The sequence below is a fragment of the Furipterus horrens genome, unplaced genomic scaffold, assembly GCF_987537825.1.
Source record: "Furipterus horrens unplaced genomic scaffold, mFurHor1.1.pri manual_scaffold_2, whole genome shotgun sequence".
Classification (NCBI taxonomy): Eukaryota; Metazoa; Chordata; class Mammalia; order Chiroptera; family Furipteridae; genus Furipterus; species Furipterus horrens.
The window spans coordinates 4,350,328-4,367,207 of NW_028327172.1; the positions used below are offsets into that span (position 1 = coordinate 4,350,328).

The 16,880-nt window shown below is 59.6% G+C and overlaps 2 protein-coding genes across 4 annotated transcripts in view; one reads left to right on the forward strand and one right to left on the reverse strand.

Annotated features, from left to right (window-relative positions):
• Positions 1–16,880, forward strand: part of PC (pyruvate carboxylase) — a 90,053-nt gene that overhangs the window by 67,165 nt on the left and 6,008 nt on the right. For both annotated transcript variants that reach the window (XM_090257950.1, XM_090257951.1), the window contains exons 8-10: positions 1,294–1,412; positions 7,070–7,232; positions 8,770–8,952. In XM_090257950.1, the coding sequence (XP_090114076.1) occupies positions 1,294–1,412; positions 7,070–7,232; positions 8,770–8,952 (465 nt within the window). The remainder of the gene's footprint in view (positions 1–1,293; positions 1,413–7,069; positions 7,233–8,769; positions 8,953–16,880) is intronic.
• On the reverse strand, positions 11,554–15,976 carry LRFN4 (leucine rich repeat and fibronectin type III domain containing 4). Of its 2 annotated transcripts, none has more exons than XM_090257953.1 (3): positions 14,723–15,976; positions 12,921–14,279; positions 11,554–12,391 (listed from the first exon to the last, which is right to left on the reverse strand). In XM_090257953.1, the coding sequence occupies exons 2-3, from the start codon at positions 14,267–14,269 to the stop codon at positions 11,830–11,832; spliced, it is 1,911 nt and encodes a 636-aa protein (XP_090114079.1). In that variant the 5' UTR covers positions 14,270–14,279; positions 14,723–15,976; the 3' UTR covers positions 11,554–11,829. The 2 variants fall into 2 exon arrangements, with proteins under 2 accessions (XP_090114079.1, XP_090114078.1); XM_090257952.1 differs by having other exon boundaries at positions 12,921–14,510.

Below are 16,880 nucleotides of genomic sequence, written 5' to 3' on the forward strand. Positions count from 1 at the left end.
GGCCCCTGCTGGCGTGGGCCTCAGGGCCGGTGATCACTGGGTCCCGCTGTGACCGGCTCTGGGAGCGGGGAGGGGCTCTGTTGGGGGACAGTGGGTTGATGAGGAGTCCTTGGGACAGCAGAGGTGCCAGGCCCGGAGGCCAGGCCTGGGGCCCAGAAGGGCGGAGAGGAGGGAGGGGAAGAGCCCGCCAGCCAGCCCTCCGCGCCCCGTGCAGACTCGGTTTCCGCGTGGCGCAGAAGCGGTGAGGTCAGCGGGCCCCCTCAGGACTAAGAAACACTATTGCGGCAGTTCTTCCACTCGTTCTCAGCGGCCCCTGCGTCACCTTCATTATGACCTTTACCTCTGAGGTCCGGCTTCAGCCAGTCTGCTCTGCTGGCGCATGGTGCCGGACGTGGCCCCAGCAGTGACCTGTCCCCTGTCCTCAGGGGAGCACCTGCCATGGCTGGACCTGCTCTCTGGGCCCACCTCCTCTCCGAGTCCAGGCCTCCCGTCCCCACCTCTGCTCCCTTCCCGGCCCCGAGTGAGCGCGTCTGCTCAGATCTGCCCCTCCCAGACTCTCAGGCCGTCCAGGAGTGGGGGCGGCAGGCGGTTCTGTCATCTTCCCCAACCTGAAAACCAGGGTGGCACGCCGCGGTGGGCTTCAGCCAGTCACCTCGAGGCACTGATTTAAGAATTGCGGTTTTGGTTTTTTCTTATGAGGAGGGTTTTTACCTTGATTTTGGTCCTGTTAATTGGGTGATGATTTTGGTGGTGATTCTCATTCCACAACAAGTGTGAGGGAGCTGTCTGAAGTCCAGCGTGTGGTTCGGGAAGACCACAGTGAAGCTGGCCTCAGGGTTGAATTTTGAGTGAGAGTCACCATTGGCTGATTTCTCTCGTGGCCTCTCCTTGCGTAGTGGTCTGAGGTGACAACCGAGCGGAGTAGAGGGGGACTTTCTGAAGACCTCTGAGAACTGGAGGGGCCCAGAAGGGGCCGGGGTACATGGAGTGGGGTGGGGTGGGGGGGTCCCTGTGCTGGAAAACCAAGGAGGCCGCTGGGGAGGGGCGCTGAGCCTGGGGCAACGGGAGCTTCGGCAGCTGCCTGGCCCAGGCAAGCTGGGTGCAGCCCTCTGAGGCTCTGGTGGCGCGTGGGGAGACACCGAGGCAGGGGCCCGGCCGTGGGCTCTGGGTGCTCCCCTCCCCAGCGCAGAGCTGGCGGCTGCCTGCGGTCTGTTTTCATGGCACCGACCGGCAGGTCAGACTGCCCGCCAGGCCCCCGGCGCCCCGCCCGCGTACTGACACGGCCGCCCGCAGGTGGGGTACGAGAACGCGGGCACCGTGGAGTTCCTGGTGGACAAGCACGGCAAGCACTACTTCATCGAGGTCAACTCCCGCCTGCAGGTGGAGCACACTGTCACGGAGGAGATCACTGAGTGAGCGGGGGCGGGACAGGGGCAGGGAAGAGGGGTCCTCTGGGCTTTGTGTAAGAGCCGCCCAGGTGGCTCCGGGGCCAGGAGCTCAGCTCACTCTCCTTGGGGCAGAGAGCACTTAGGGGTCTGGTTACTCTTTACAGAAGTTATTATAAAAGCATCACGTGGTTATGTATTAGCACAAAGCAGCGAATAAAAATGATTTGGGGCCCCACCCCCAGAACTGGATGCTGAAGAGGCTCCCAGCCGTGCAGTGGGCTGCAAGACACAGCCACACGGGAGGAAGGGGCCAGCTGTCCCCATTTTTTAGATGAGGAAGCCGAGGCTCAGAGAGGTTAAGAGACTTGCCCAAGTCACACAGCTGGGACTGGAACCCAAGCCTAAATCCACTGGAAATCTTTGGTTTCTTTCCATCTTTATTTACTTTGTAAATAGTTTAACATAATTGCGATGTTCTGTATAGAATTTTTTTTTTAATGTGTTTTATTGATTAAAATATTACATTTGTGCCAATTTCCCTTCCCTCTGCTCCCCTCCACCCGGTGGCCCCCCTCCCTCCAGTTGTCCCCCCCTTTTAGATTATGTCCATTAGTTGTGCATACAGTTCCTCCCAACTTCTCTCCGTCTATTCCATTCCCTCCTACCATGATCCCCAATTCCTATATCATCTCCCTCCCTCTCCCCACTCCCCCTCCCTGTTGACCTCCCCCCAATATGCTTCCCGTACCCACAGTTCCTTTTCCACTCTCGTTGCCTGTTTAGTTTGCCTTTGTTTCATCTCCCTAGCTTCTGTTTTTTAAACCAGTCCCTTTAACATCTCATATAACAGTGGTTTGGATCTAATGAACTCTTTCAGTTTTATTTTGTCCTGGAAACACTTTCTCTGTCCTTCTATTCTGAATGACAATTTCGCTGGATAGAGTATTCGTGGTTGTAGGTTTTGGATTTTCATTACTTTGAATATTTCTTGCCAGTCCCTTCTTGCTTGTAGGGTCTCCCTTGAGAAGTCAGCTGATAGTCTAATTGAGACCCCTTTGTACATAATTCTTTTCTTCTCTCTTGCTGCTTTTAAGATTCTCTCTTTATCTTTAATTTTTGACATTTTGATTATAATGTGTCTTGGAGTGGTTCTCCCTGGGTCCAGTCTCTTGGGAACTCTCCTTGCTTCCTGGACCTGCAAGTCTATTCCCTTCCCCAAGTCTGGGAAGTTCTCCTTTATTATATCTTCACTCAATTTTTCAAGTTCTAGTTCATCTTCCTCACTCTCTGGCAAACCAATGATTCTTATGTTGGGCCTTTTATAGCTGTCCCAGAGGTTTCTGATCCTTTCATTGTTGCTTCCCATTTCCTCTCGCTGCATTGGTTGACTGCTTGTTCCTTCTCCATATTCCAGTTTGTTGAAATGAACTCTGGATTTTTTTTCCTCACCATCTGTCTCGTATGTGGTTTTGTTCCTTTCGTTATGAATGTTTTTCGCTTCTTTCTTATCTTTTTCCTGCTCTTTTGTGAATTCTGTAAGCCACCTGATAACAATGGCCCAGAACTGAGCCTCTGACAGGTTTCTTATCTGTTCGTCTGTCAGGTTCTCTATCTGTTGCCTGGTGAGCTGTGTCACCGGGATTTCTATAGTTGTCTGCCTCATTTTGACAGATGCGTTTTGTTTTCTTGGGCTGGCTATAGGGGGCAGGGGGCAGTGCCTGCGTACGCGTCACAAATCAGCGACCGGCGCCTGTCTGCGACCTATTTCGCAGCCCTGTGGTGCTTTCTTTGGGGGCGGGGGTCCAAGATGGATTCACACAGTTATTCAGCTAGGAGACCGGGATCCGTCCTCCCGCCCCCCTGGGCCTCACTGTTCAAGGCGATGCGGTGGCTGCTCTCCCCAGTGCTGGGGTCGCGCACCGCCAGGGGCTTGACCGCAGCCGGAATTGCCGCCCTGCCGCTCCAGGTGCGACCGCAAACAGCGCTGCCCTCTTTAACTCTTACCTGCCCAAATGGCACCGCTGGTTTATAACTTCATGTGTTGGGCTTCCGTGTAGTTTTATTTTCTGGAATTTCTAGTTATCCTTTGTTTTGAAGTAGTTGTATTCCTCTCTAGTTGTAGAGGGAGACCTAGCGTGTCCGTCTAAGCCTCCATCTTGGCCGGAAGTCCTGTATAGAATTTTTATTTGACTTTTTAAGTTCAATATTAGCTGAAGGCATCCCCCAGGCCACTGGACTTTTTGAATACCTTCAGGGGCTGCACACTCTTCCGTCATCTGAATAAGTCGGTTGTTCACATAGTTCTCTGTCACTAGACAGTGAGGCGGTTTCTGGCTCTGGTGTTTACCAAGGGTGCGTCAGTTCACCTTGCGGTGCCTGACCCTCTGCCTGTGTCTCCACAGAGTTGTGAGGGCTGCCACCGTGGGGGGGGGGGGGGGGGCTGAGCCGAGGTTAAGCAGTGTCTCACCAAAATAGTTTTCTCCGTTGTTCATCCCAATTCGTTTTACCACAAGCATCAAGTACAGACATTTTTAAAAACCTGTCCATTTTATAAACAAATAAAATGGTCTTCCATTGTTTCCAGATACATATTTTGAACCATTTAAGTGGTAAGTGGTAAGCCCTGCCTTGGAGCCAGGCCATCTCACCATGGAACTATCCTGACCGTTCCTTCCCCGACCCCTAACCGCCCTGAGATTGAGGAGGCCCAGCAGGTGCACGGGGGCCCCAGACTCCTTGCTCTCCTGAGATAAAGGCTGAAGGGAGATGACACTGCAGCCTCATACTCTGGCCCCACACGTCTGTCCCCACTGTGCTGCTGTAAAATTGTCCCCCATGAGCCTGCCGCCAGCCTGCTCTGTGAAGAAGGGAAGCCTTGGTTTGCTGGAGAGCGGGCGTCTGTGTCAGGCAGACACAGGCAGGAGTGCAGCTTGCTCCCAGGTCACCAGCCGCATGGAGCTTGGGTGGGCCGCAGTCTCTCTGACCCTCGAGCCCTCCTCCGATTAAAGCGGTAGTGGCTCTCAGAACGTCATCATGGAGATGAAGCCCCATGGCGTGCAGACGTGGTGATGCATGGTGACCGTCATCCCTGCTCTGAAGTGATTTAGCAAGAAATATACAACACGCAGGACAGTCTGCCAGGGTGGCTCCCGGGCTGTCCTTACCACAAGCCTCAGTAACAAATTTAAAATACTGTGGTTTGTTTTTATTTTTAAAAATATATTTTATTGCTTATGCTATCATAGTTGTTCAAATTTTTTCCCCTTTGCCCCCCTCTGCCCAGTATGCCCCTTCCCTCTAGCAGTCCCCACCCTTAGTTCATGTCCGTGGGTCGTGCGTTTAAGTTCTTTGGCTTCACCCTTTCCTATATTATTCTTCACTTCCCCCTGTCTATTTGGTACCAATCGATTATGCTTCTTAGTCCCTGCACCATTTCCCCAATTCTCCCCCTCCCCACTCCCAGCTGATAACCCTCCAGATGATCCCCACACCTATGATTCCGTTCCTATTCTGGTTGTTTGCTTAGTTTGTTTGTTTTAGATTTAATTGTTGATAGTTGTGAAATTGTTGCCTTTTTAGTGTTCATACTTTTGGTCTTCTTTTTAAAGTCCCTTTAACATTTCATGCAATAATGGCTTGGTGATGAGGAACTCCTTTAGCTTTACCTTGTCTGGGAAGCACTTCATCTGTCCTTCCATTCTAAATGATAGCTTTGCTGGACAGAGTAATCCTGGTTGCAGGTCCTTGCTTCCTCACATTGAACACTGCTTGCCAGTCCCTTCTTGCCTGCAGAGTTCCTTTTGAGAAATCAACTGACAGTCTTATGGGGACTCTTTTATAGGTAACTCTCTGCTTTTCTCTTGCTACTTTTAAGATTCTCTCTTTATCTTTCACCTTTGGCATTTTAATTATGATGTGTCTTGGTGTGGTCCTCTTTGGGTCCAACTTATTTGGGACCCTCTGTGCTTCCTGGACTTGTATGTCTATTTCCTTCACCAAATAGGGAAGTTTTCTTTCATTATTTTTTCAGATAAGTTTTCAATATCTTACTCTTACTCTTCTCCTCTGGCACCTCCATGATTCAGATGTTAATATGTTTGGAGATGCCCCAGAGGCGCCTTATACTGTCTTTGTTTTTTTGAATTCTTTTTTCTTCTTGCTGTTCTAGTTGAATGCTTATTTCTTCATGTTCCAAATTGTTGATTTGAATCCCAGCTTCATTCCCTCCACTGTTGATTCCCTGTAGATTTTTCTTTATTTCACTTAATGTAGCCTTCATTTCTTCCTTTTTTTTGCCGTACTCAGTGAGTTCTCTGAGCACCCTGATCACCAGTGTTTTGAACTCTGCATCTGATAGGTTGGCTATCTCTGTTTTGTTTAGTCCTTTTTCTGGGGTTTTGTTCTGTTCTTTCATTTGGGCCATGTTTCTTTGTCTCCTCAGTTTCGCAGCCCCACTGTGCTTGTTTCTGGGTATTAAGTGGGGCTGCTTTGACTCCTTGTCTTAGTAGCGTAGCCTGTTGTAGAAAAGGCACCTGTAAATTATGTGGGGTGGAGGCTTAGGTAATCTCCAGGGCAGGGCGACCCACTTCATGGCTTTGTGGCTCTGTGTGCGGGGAGGGCTCAGAGAGGGGACAGTGCTGCTGCCTGGCTTCTGGACGTTTGCCTGGGACTCACCCTGTGTGACTTGTGCCCTTCCAGCTGTTGCCTTGGTGCTGTATCCTAGAGGGGGTGGGTCTACATAAGTTCTAAGTCCATGCGGGCCCTTTAAGTGAAGTCTTCTGAAAATTCAGTAGTTTCTTCTACTGCCCCAACCCCAACTGGTTTTTACAGCCAGAAGTTATGGGTATTTACCTTCCTGGTGCTGGAACCCTGGGCTCTGCGATCTGGCCTGGGTGCCACACCGCGTCTCCACCCCTCCTGCCCGTTTGGATGGATGTAGCTTCTTTAAATCCTTGGTTGTCAGACTTCCATACAGCATGATTTTCTGACGGTTCTGGGTGTTATTTGTTTTGAGGTCTAGTTGTAATTCTTTCTGTGGTTGTGTGAGGAGGCGAAGCACATCTGCCTACGCCTCCATCTTGACTGGAAGTCCAACACTGCAGTTTTTTACAAACAGCTCGTCCACTTGGGTTTGCTGTTGTCCTTAGGGGCCAGCAGTCAGTGAGGCTGAGCTTATAAAGCCTGCCCACTCGGAGAACTCCGTGGCCTCAGGTCTTCTCGGGGGTCGGGGGACCTGCAACAAGGTCCTGGAAGGACGGCATCCTGGCCACAGCTCCCACCTGTGTGGACCCTCCCAGAACTGTGGTCCCCATTTCAAGGAGTCTGGCCTTCACACCCCATTCTCTCACAACGCCACCCCCCCCAACACACACACAGAGCAGCACAAATGACTCTAAGAACAGGGTGTCTGAGACTTCAAACCCAGGCTTCGCCCAGGGGGAGGTCGGGGACAGCAGGAGGGCTGAGAGACCCCAGGGAGAAAGAGGGCAGAGCACAGGGCGGGGTCGTTTGGGAGGAGGGTGTAAGAACAGGTAGATGCAAGGGTTCGGCTGCCCCTCCAGCTGCCACGTCCTCCTTATTCAGACTGTGCAGAGTTCCGGGGGTCGGGCAGGGCAGGGGGGCCAAGTTCATCGCCTGCCTCATGCCCCCCTCCTGACCTGTGCCCCCCCCCCTCCCTGCAGTGTGGACCTGGTCCACGCCCAGATCCACGTGGCCGAGGGCCGGAGCCTGCCTGACCTGGGTCTGCGGCAAGAGAACATCCGCATCAACGGCTGTGCCATCCAGTGCCGGGTCACCACTGAGGACCCCGCCCGCAGCTTCCAGCCGGATACCGGCCGCATTGAGGTGGGCCACTTTCTGACATCTGGCCTGGCAGTCAAGGTCTCTGCCTGTGTCAGGACTCTCAGGCCCGACTGCTTCTGAGGGGCACAGAGTGAGGGAGGACCCTTTCTCGGGCTGGTCTGAAGCTGGCTTACAGTGCATGGGAGCCAGGCCCTGTCCTAGAGGAAGGGAGGGGCACCCTGGGGAGAGGCTGCCCTGTGTACAGGCTAGTAAGCCAGCAGGGGGGTCACCCATTCAGGGGGCAGAGCAGACGGTGGAGCCAAAGGCAGGGTCCCCAGAAATGAGGCCGAGGCCCTGGACTCTTGTTCTCACAAGAGCCCAAAAACAGAGTGGTGCCACTGGCCTCTGTCCTGCCTTCGTTCCGAGGGAGGGTGGCTGGTAAGCCAGCATCCAGGGGCTACAGCAGAGGATTAGCACCCTGATGTCCCAGCAGAGGGGCCACGCTGAGCAAGGATAAATGTGGGAGTCGGGGAGGTGGTGGAGGGCAGGGAGGAGGCCGAGAGGCAGGCTCATGGCCGGAGGCTGAGGTGGGCTTGGACCCGCGCCTTCTCCGGGGACCCTTCCCGCACCTTCTCCTTCCTCTCACATGGGAAGCCATCGCGCGCCCCTCCCGTCCCTGCGCCCTTCCCCACGCGGAGAGCACCAGCCCTCTGGCCTGCTCTGTGCCCGCTCCCTGGCCCCGTCTCACGCCGGCGAGGACTCCCTCTGGGTCCTGGTGTTGGCAGCGCTGTCGTCTCTGGCTCTGCTGCCTCCCCAACGGCCTGCCCCTCCCAGGACGCAGGACCGGGGCTCAGAAGAATCTGAGTCCAGGGAGGAGACCGAGGTCGAGTTTGAGACACATCCTAGGCTTCTGGGAAACAAGCGACAGTGGCGGGAGGGGCCATCTGGGTTCCGAAAGTTGCACAGAGCTGGTAGAGCTGAGGCCACCCTGGCAGCGGGCTTCTGTTTCGGGAACAGCCCGAGGCCGTAGGCGGGGTGGCCGAGAGGCCAGGGTGCTGTCCGGGCCTCTCTGCCCTCAGCCAGGAAGGGGCAGCCCTGCACTGGCCGCTGCCTCCCTCCGCCTCCCCTTCCCAGGCCTGGCTCCTCCGGGCCTGGTTTACCACAGAATATTTTTAGCTGGCAGTTCTGCTCACAGCTGAGTGTTCACGCTTAAATATTTTATTAAGTTCCTTTTTATTGAACACAGGCCTGTGTCCCTTAGAAGCGGAAGCATGGGCTGTCGCTCCTACCCTCGTCTTCCTTACCTGTGCCACATAGGGTTCCCCTGCCCCCATCACGGGCTTCACGTGTGGCTAGTCACCCCAGACACCCCAAGCCTGTGTCCCTTCTCTACTAGGCTGTGCGTCGGGAGCCCCTGTGTGCCCCCCGAGGTCTGCCTCTCTGACCCACCACTCCCCCTGCTTTTCTCTCTGGGCGCTGGCAGAAATTAAATGGAACTTCACACGCCAGAGCTGGGGTTTGCCGGGGCGCCCTGGTGCACCTTGTCCAGCCGGGACTGGGGGCCGCCCCCGTGCCTGAGCCCGCCCGCCTCTCTCCGTAGGTGTTCCGGAGCGGGGAGGGCATGGGCATCCGCCTGGACAACGCCTCCGCCTTCCAGGGAGCTGTCATCTCCCCCCACTACGACTCCCTGCTGGTCAAAGTCATCGCGCACGGCAAAGACCACCCCACAGCTGCCACCAAGATGAGCAGGGCCCTGGCCGAGTTCCGCGTCCGAGGCGTGAAGGTGAGAGACTGCAGGCCGGCCCGCCTCCGCCGCGCCCCTCGCCACACGTGGCCTGTCCCGGCTGCATGCTGTCCCTGCCGCTTCCAGGCCCCTGGGCGTCCCCGGGCGTCGGCCTGGGATCCAGCCCGCAGCCAGAGTGGTCTTGTTCTGTGGGCCCACACTTCTCCTACCCCTCCTGAGTGAGAACACCTGGAGAGTGTGTGAATCCGTCACCAGGCCTCCCTCTGGGATAGGTTTGGGTGGGGGCCTCGGAGCCTGTGTTTTGAGCAGTGTTTGGGGCTTCGGGAACAGCCGAGAAGGGAGGCTGCCGCCAGGGGCCTGAGTGCAGGGCAGGAGGCAGCCAGGGGCCCGCCCTCAGGGGCTCGCAGCCCCATGGCCGGGCAGGACCCAGTGTGTCCTTCGGTCTGACCCGAGTCTGTAGCTAGAGACGAAGCCACATGTTGTCCTTGAGGTCAGTGCTGACCGTATATCCATGGGCATCCCCTGGGCAGACGCTGCCATCAGATGCTCTGTGCCGCCCAGCCTTACTGTGAGGGGGGCCGCCAGGCAGCCCCACTCTTCCTCCTCTTCTGGGGGTTCCTAAAGGACAGCCGCCCGTAGCAGGGGGCACCCTCCCTGCCTGCTGCGCGTGAGGGGTGCAGGGGTGCTGGCTGGGGCCCCTCTCCCTCGCCACCTCCTCTCAGCTGCGTCCAGCCCTGCCCGTGGTCCAGACTCGGCCGGTGCGGTCAGGCTCGTGGGCAGTGGTGCCCTCAGCGCCCTGAGTCACCCCTCTCCCCTTGACACGGTCTGGGGTGCGGCCTGCAGGTGCCCCGGTGGGTGCAGAGCCTTTGGAAAAAGCACAGGGGAGGGAAGGGGGGAGGGTGCGAGCCTGTGCCCACACCGTCTCCCCTCAGTGTCAGCCCAGCTCGCAGGGAACACGTTCCCTGGTGCTGGGGGGCGGGGCCCTGCCCTCTTCTTTTCTGTGAGGAGCCTCAGGGCTTCTGGTCCAGGGGCTGTTTCATGACGTCATGTGCTCACCCCACTTTCTTGCTGAGGGAGCTCGGTTTCCCCCGCATGGTGTCCTGGGGCTGCTTCCGGGCTGGGTGGCCAGTGCACACAGTGACCCCTGTGGGGGACCCAGCCACCCCACCACGCCCCCGCCCCCACCTGTTGCCCGGTCACCCTTGTTGGTGACCCTGGCTTGCTCTGTGGCTGTGCCTCTGGGCCGTGGGCCACCTGTTCCTAAGCCTGGAGGGCTCCCGAGCCCTGGAGGTGGAGCAGGAAGACCAGGGCCGTGGGCCACAAGGTGAAAGGCCAGTGTTCCCTTCAAATGTGCAGCCAGACCAGGTCACGGGCTCCTGCCACTCCTGGAGCCCCACCAGCCCTGCAGCTCCTGGCCCTGCTGCCTCTGCCTCCCCCGCCGCTCCCTGCCCTGCCCTCCCGCCCTTCCTGCCCGGAGCCCTGTGCCGCCCCCGCCCTCTGTCCCGGCCCGGGGAGGGCTCACGGCCCCTGCTCTTCTCTGAGAACCTTGTTTCATTTACTTAAACCAGGATCGTTCTTGGGCTACATCCAGGTATGTGTTCCGGGCTGGGCGGGCAGACACGCGTGAGTGTCATCACTGCGCACACCCACACGTGTGAGCTTGGCCTGCACACGTGTGTGCGCACCCCTTACTGGGCCAGCTCTCACCGCGCTGCTCATCAGAACCACATGGGCCTCACACAGAAGCTGACACACAGCCGTCAGCACAGGCACTGGGGCCACCATGGCCCAGGCACCACTGCAGGCCCTGGTGTGCCCGCGACGCCCTTCACAGTGGAGCCCGGGCACCTGCACATCCTTGAAGCATCTGGGTGCTTCTGGCGTGGGGTGGAGTAGCACACGTGCCTGCGAATGTGGGGTTCAGAGCACTCTCCCTCCCAGCTGGTGCCCAGGAGCAGCGAGGGTTCGGGGGGCTGGCAGAGCCCACGCCTAGGGCCAGAGGAAGCAGGACAAGGCCGCCACCATGGACTGTGGCTCCTTGAGGGGGAACTAAGCAGAGTGGCCGGGCAGGGATGGGGGTCCCTCTTGTGTCCAGTGAGGGAGGTTTGACTTGGTCTTTGCAGATGAGCCCAAGCAAAGCCCGGGGGCCCTGGGCAGTGAGAGTCCAAGCCCGTCCCCGTCCCTTTGGGATGACAGTGGCATTTTACAAATCCAGAAGACGGCCTGGGAAGTGGTGAATAAGTCACAAGCAAGGCCGCGGGGACTTCCTCACTGAGTTGTGTTAGGCTGTTGCCTGGCCGGGGCCCTTTGCCCCAAAGGGCTGTGGCCACTCTGTGCACTGTATCATCCATGCTGCCGTGAGGACGTCACATCCTGTCCACGGCGTGCCAGGAGGGGCCACACCCAGGGGATGCTCTCACATGGCAGGCACAGCACAGAGGGCTCACTCATCCAGTCTAGTGTTCCAGGGGCCAGGCCTGGGCTCACCGGGTTAGAAGCCACCAGACCAGAGCATCTAGACCTGCTTGGGCCACCTCCACGGGACTGGCAGTCCCAGCCCCTGACCCTGTCCTATCTGTGTGCCTCCATTGGCCCACTTGTCCCCCCTCCCACTAGCAGGATGACACCAGAGACCAGCACTGAGGTGTCCCCAACAATTTTATTATAAAGAAAAACAAGACTCCCACTTGGTGGCTGCAGCCCCTGCCTTGGTGGTTGTGAGCACCCGTCGGAGGGACCTGTCCCCTTATGCCCATCTGTGGGCCGGAACCAGGGAAAGGGCCCTCTGTCCTGCCAAGTGCAAGGGGCCTGAGGTACCGAGGGTAAAACTGGGAGGGACTCCCAGGCAGGGCCGATCCACCCAGGCGAGGTGGCTGCCTGCCCCGCACCCGTCCCTTGGGGCTGACTCCCTTCCCATCACACCACACTCTCTTCCAGCCGCTCCGCACTGCCCCCCATCCCCTGGCACCCTGCCCCGAGCAGTCCCCCATGCACAGAGTGGCTCCGTCGGGCCCAGGCCCCTCCTAGGCGCCTGGCATAACCGTAGCACCCGCCGGTGTCTCCCAGGTCCAGAGAGCAGCTGCGCTGGGGGCGAGGCGGGGGGCTCCGTGGTGGGTGGGTCTTGGGAGTGGGGCTGGGGCCTCCGTTGGTCTGCGACTGGACGTGACTGAGCTTGAGGGGAAGGCGGCCATTCCCGGCCCCCCGGCCCCGAACCAGCAAGGCCACAGTGAAGACCAGTAAGGCAGCCACCAGAACCCCCCCTACCGCCACGGTCAGAGTCCCGCCCAGCATGTGGGCCTGCGGGGCGTGGCACAGGGGCATGGCTGGCAGCGTGGAGAAGTGGGCACAGCCCAGCAGCTTGGTGGCCGTGAGGTCGGAAGGCCCAGCAGCAGGTGACAGGGCCAGCAGGCAGAGGTCATAGTCGGCACCAGGGACCAGGTGCTTCAGCAAGAAGTGGTGGCTAGAGGCTGGGACGATCCTGCAGGCAAGGTCTGGTGGTCAGAGCCCAGATCTTTGGGGTCCAGGCCCCAGCCCCACCCGTGACCGCCCTCCCCTGTGTTCCCAGGTCCCAGCTCTGAACACCCTCTTCCCCCAGGACCACAGGGGCCCTGTGTGTTCACTCAGGAAGGCAGAGAAACCAAGTCAGGCATGCGTGTGCGGCACTGGAGACAGTGCGGGGGCCAGGTGGGAGTGCGCCCTGACACTCAGGCCCAGGGCCCACTAAGGAGAGAACCCCACCACCAGAGACAAGTGGGGTGCGTTTGCAGCTGGCTGTGTGCTCACGCACCAGCCAGGAGGCCCCCGGTGGCTCGGCCTCCTGGGAGAGACCTGGTGCGCACGCCCACCTCCTCTTCCTGGTGCCTGAGCCTCCCCTCCCCCATAGCCTACCGCCCCCAGGCCGCTCAGAAGCTGAGGAGGGGGGTGTGGAAGCCCCAAGGACAGAAGGAGCCAGAGCGGTGGCCAGCCCTGGAGGGGTGGAGCCGAAGGGCTGCAAAGTACATCCTCACCGGTAGATGAGGGTCTCATCCTCGCTGCTGTTGTACTGGATTTGGAACATCCACACGGGGTCTGCGGGCCGCCCTGGCCCCCAGCTCACCAACCCTGAGGTGGCAGTCACCTCTGTCACCTGCACGGCTGGCTCAGACTCTAGTGTCCCCTCGCCCTCGGCAGCAGTGCGGGCTGAGGCAGCAATGTCCGAGGGCCCGGGGCGGCCCCCCTCAGCGCTGCTGTTCCCGCCATGGGGCAAGGCCAGCACCCGTAGCTCTACGTGGGCTGTGGCCTCCCCAGCAGGGTTGGTGGCAATGCAGGTATAGTCCCCTGCATCCCCAGAGCCTGTCACCCCAATCTCCAGGGTCCCATTGGGGAAAGCCCGGGCTCGGGAGGAGTTGCCGACGAGCCGGTCGTCAGGGCCGACCCAGTGCATGGTGGGCACAGGGTCCCCGAGGGCCCGGCACCGCAGTGTGGCCCGCTGGCCCTCCAGCACCCACAGGCGCTGCGTGTGGCGGGCAATGAGGGGCGGCTCACAGAAGAACTCGCCCTCGGGCACTGCCCAGAAGTAGCGGCCGGCCAGGCCTGGCGGGGAGGCGCACGTCTCCAGGTCGTCGGGCCGCGCCAGCCGCCGCAGCCACAGCAGCTCGCAGTTGCAGTGCAGGGGGTTCCCGCTGAAGCTCAGCACCAGGGGGGAGGGCGAGGCCTCTGCGTCGCGCCCCCGAGAGAAGAGTGGGTCGGGAGCCAGGGTGGTCAGGCGGTTGGACGTGAGGTCGAGGCGGGAGAGCTGGCCAAGTTGGGCGAAGGCGCCCGGAGGCAGCGTGTCAATGAGGTTGTGGTCCAGGTTGAGGGTGTGCAGGGCGGGCATGGCACCGATGCCAGCCCAGGGCACCTGCCGCAGGTTGTTGTAGGACAGGTCCAGGTCCTCCAGGCTGTCCAGGAAGTCGTCGAAGGCCCCCGGTGCGATGCGGCCCAGCTGGTTGCCGCTCAGGATGAGGTGCTGCAGGTTGATGGGGCCCCGCAGGCTGCCGGTGCCCAGCTCTACCAGCCTGTTGCCATCCAGGTGCAGGGAGCGCAGGCTCTCCAGGTCCCCAAAGGAGCGGGCCCCAATGCGGGTGATAGCATTTCGGGACAGGGTCAAGTCCACCAACCCAGTCATGTTGCGGAAGTCTGGTGGCCCCAAAGCCTGGATGAAGTTGTCCGCCAGCCGCAGCTCCACTGTACGCCGGTCCACGTTGGGTGGCACGAACAGCAGGCCCCGATGGGCACAGAGGGTGCTGAGCGACTCAGACAGGTTCTGGCAGACGCAGGGCAGCGGGCAGGCGGCCGCTCCACTGGCCAGCAGCAGCAGCAGGAGCGGCAGGGCCATGGTGGGAGCCCTGCAGGGAAGGGCCGAAGCCCAGGCACAGGTGGGCTGGCTCAGGTGCCCAGGGCCCAGTCCCAGGGGCCAGCTTCCAGAGCGTGGCCTGAGTGTGGGTGCTCATCAGAGGCCCAAGGGGCCCCTCAGGGATGAGGGAAGGCTGTGGCCTGCAGGGCCAGCACCCTGGAGTAAAGGTCACATCTCCCAAGCAGTTAGGGGGAGTCCAGGCTCTGGGGACAAGGCTCACCACCTGAGGCAGGAAGCAGAGGTGGGCATGAGAGCAGGGAGGGTCCCGTAACTTCCTTTCCCTAGCGTCCCTGGAATCGCCAGCACCCACTCACCCCACCTCCGCACCATTCCTTCCCCCACCAGGTAAGCCGTCCCCCAAACCCCTCCCTGGTGCTCTTCCCTCTCAAGCCAGCCCGAACGCTGTGCCCCGAGGAGGAAGGGGGGGGTGCTCACCTGGTATCCGTGGTTCAGGGGACACAGGCCGGCCTCCCCGTGGGTGCGGCCAGCCCCCACCGACTCCAGGCAGCTCTCCCGTGGGGGTGAGGCCCGGGGCTGACCACCAGCCCACGGCTCGCCCTACGGCCCATGGCCCAGCCCCGGCTCAATCGGTCCCCGGCACCTTTTCCCGGCGCGGCTCGCGGCGGTGGCGACAGGCAGGCGGGTGCGCGCTAGCGAGCACGCGCGGCGCGGACACGCACGTGGAGGGCGGACAGGGAGGAGTGCGCGGGGATCCACCCGGGCCGGCTCCCGAGGTCACAGGGACACGCGACCACTGCAGCTCTCACGGGTGGCTCCGGGTCACGCCCGAGGCCCAGGCCGAAGCGGACCCACCGCGCGCGCAGCCCCCGGGCCCTGCCGCAGCGCACTCACACTGGCAGAGGCGCGCGCGCCCCCGGATACCCTGGCGCCCCTGCATCCTGCACCGCAAGGGCGCCCGCCGCCACTGCGCGAACCGTCACTGCAGACAGCCAGACAAAGCGCCAGCTCGCGGGCCCCTTCACCATCTCCCAGAAATGGGAGTCTTTGTCACATGTTGCTGGGCGCCCTCCCCAACACACCCACACATGCCCACACACCCACGTCCCCACACCCACAGGCGGGGCCGGGCGCAAACCCGCGCTGTTGCTAGGACCCTCGCATTCACAGACACGCTGAAGGTCATAACCGTTCTGCATCACCGAGTCACGTGGAGGGTCCCCAATACGCACGGAGCCCTGGAAGGGGGGCTGGGGCGACGCCCCCGTCAGGGCTGCTGCGGGGTGGGGCCGGGAGGGCTTAGTCTCCGAGTTGGCGCCGCACCCGTTGCCTGCCCTGCCCTCCCCCTTCCCAGGCTCCCGCCCGACCAGCCAGCTTGGGAGCCAACCGGTCTCTGCCTCCAGTCCGATTGGTCTGCGTGGCTCGGTTTCCCAGCAGGCCGGCGGAGGCACGCCGTTTGAAGCTGCGCGTCAGTGGTCCCTCCCTTTTCGGCCGTGCGGGCCGTTTCCCTAGGAGAGTGGTCTGGGATGAGCTTGGCTCAGCCGAAAAAGGACTCCTGGTGGTCGTGGGGGTGGGGAGCCCCGGTTTCTTGCCTCTGATAGCCAGGCTTGGGTGGGAGCGCAGAGGGCTCCAGACTAGGTCATGTGCCCTGATCCTTCGTAGTGGTTGCCCAGGAAGGAAACTGGGAAGGAACCTCACTGCCTACTATGTCCTAGTCCTCAGGCAACCTGGAAAGCCCCTGCCTCCTTCCCTTCCCTCCAGACATGAATCTTAGGGGCCTGGTGGCTGGGAAGTTGGGAAGAGTTGGAACTCTAATCCTGCCTGGTACAGCAGGTAACTGTGGGCAAGTCATTTAACCACTGAAACAACTTCCTCATCTAGGGCAAGGGGTGTTAATGCTTGTACTCCTGCACCACACTGGTGAGAGGTGAGGAAATGATGCCACTTGGGGGCTTAGCCACCTGTAGCGGGGAAGCCTTTCTCTTGCCACTCCCTGGGCCTCAGCTGCTGAGTCTGTAAGATGAAGGCGTTGGATTCTAGCCCAGGCTCAATGGCATCAGCTAGTTCTTTGTTCCTAGTCTCCCCATCAAAAATGTTTTCATTCACTGAACATGTTTGCTAGCATCCATCATGTGCTGCCCTGTACTGGGGGCTGGGGTACCATCAGGGACCAGATGAGCCTGGTTCCTGCCCCTGTGGAACTTACAGCACAGCGGGATGACATGCCCCGCAAAATGACAGAGGGGGCAGAGTCTCCAGAAGAGAAATGCAGGGTTTTACAGGAGGCCCGTGAGGCTCCTCCTTACTTCTGTGGTTTTAGGCTCTTTAGATTGTTTAACTTGGTTTCCTCTACTCGCATGCCACACCTTGGCCCAATTAAAATGTCTCCTCTTTAATAGGGGCAGGGACTAATCTCAGGGACAGACACGCCAACCTCTGAGGCAATGTTGGCTGGGCCACCTGTGAGATGGTGGTGGGGGAGGCACCCTTCCCACCTGGCCTCCAGGTGATAGAAGCCCTAGGGGGGCAGGTAGTTCCTCAGAGCAGCAACAGTTGGACCTGGAGCCTTTACTGAAGGTGCCAGCAGAGAGCACGAATGGGTGACACAAGGAGATGCCTCCTCTGAAGTGACAGC

Bases quoted from the DNA above. Each gene is read 5' to 3' on its own strand.
- LRFN4 (XM_090257953.1), bottom strand. From the start codon at position 14,269: ATGGCCCTGCCGCTCCTGCTGCTGCTGCTGGCCAGTGGAGCGGCCGCC. The intron at 12,392-12,920 runs GTGAGGATGTAC...CCTTGCCTGCAG, and splicing joins GATGAGACCCTCATCTACCG to GATCGTCCCAGCCTCTAGCC.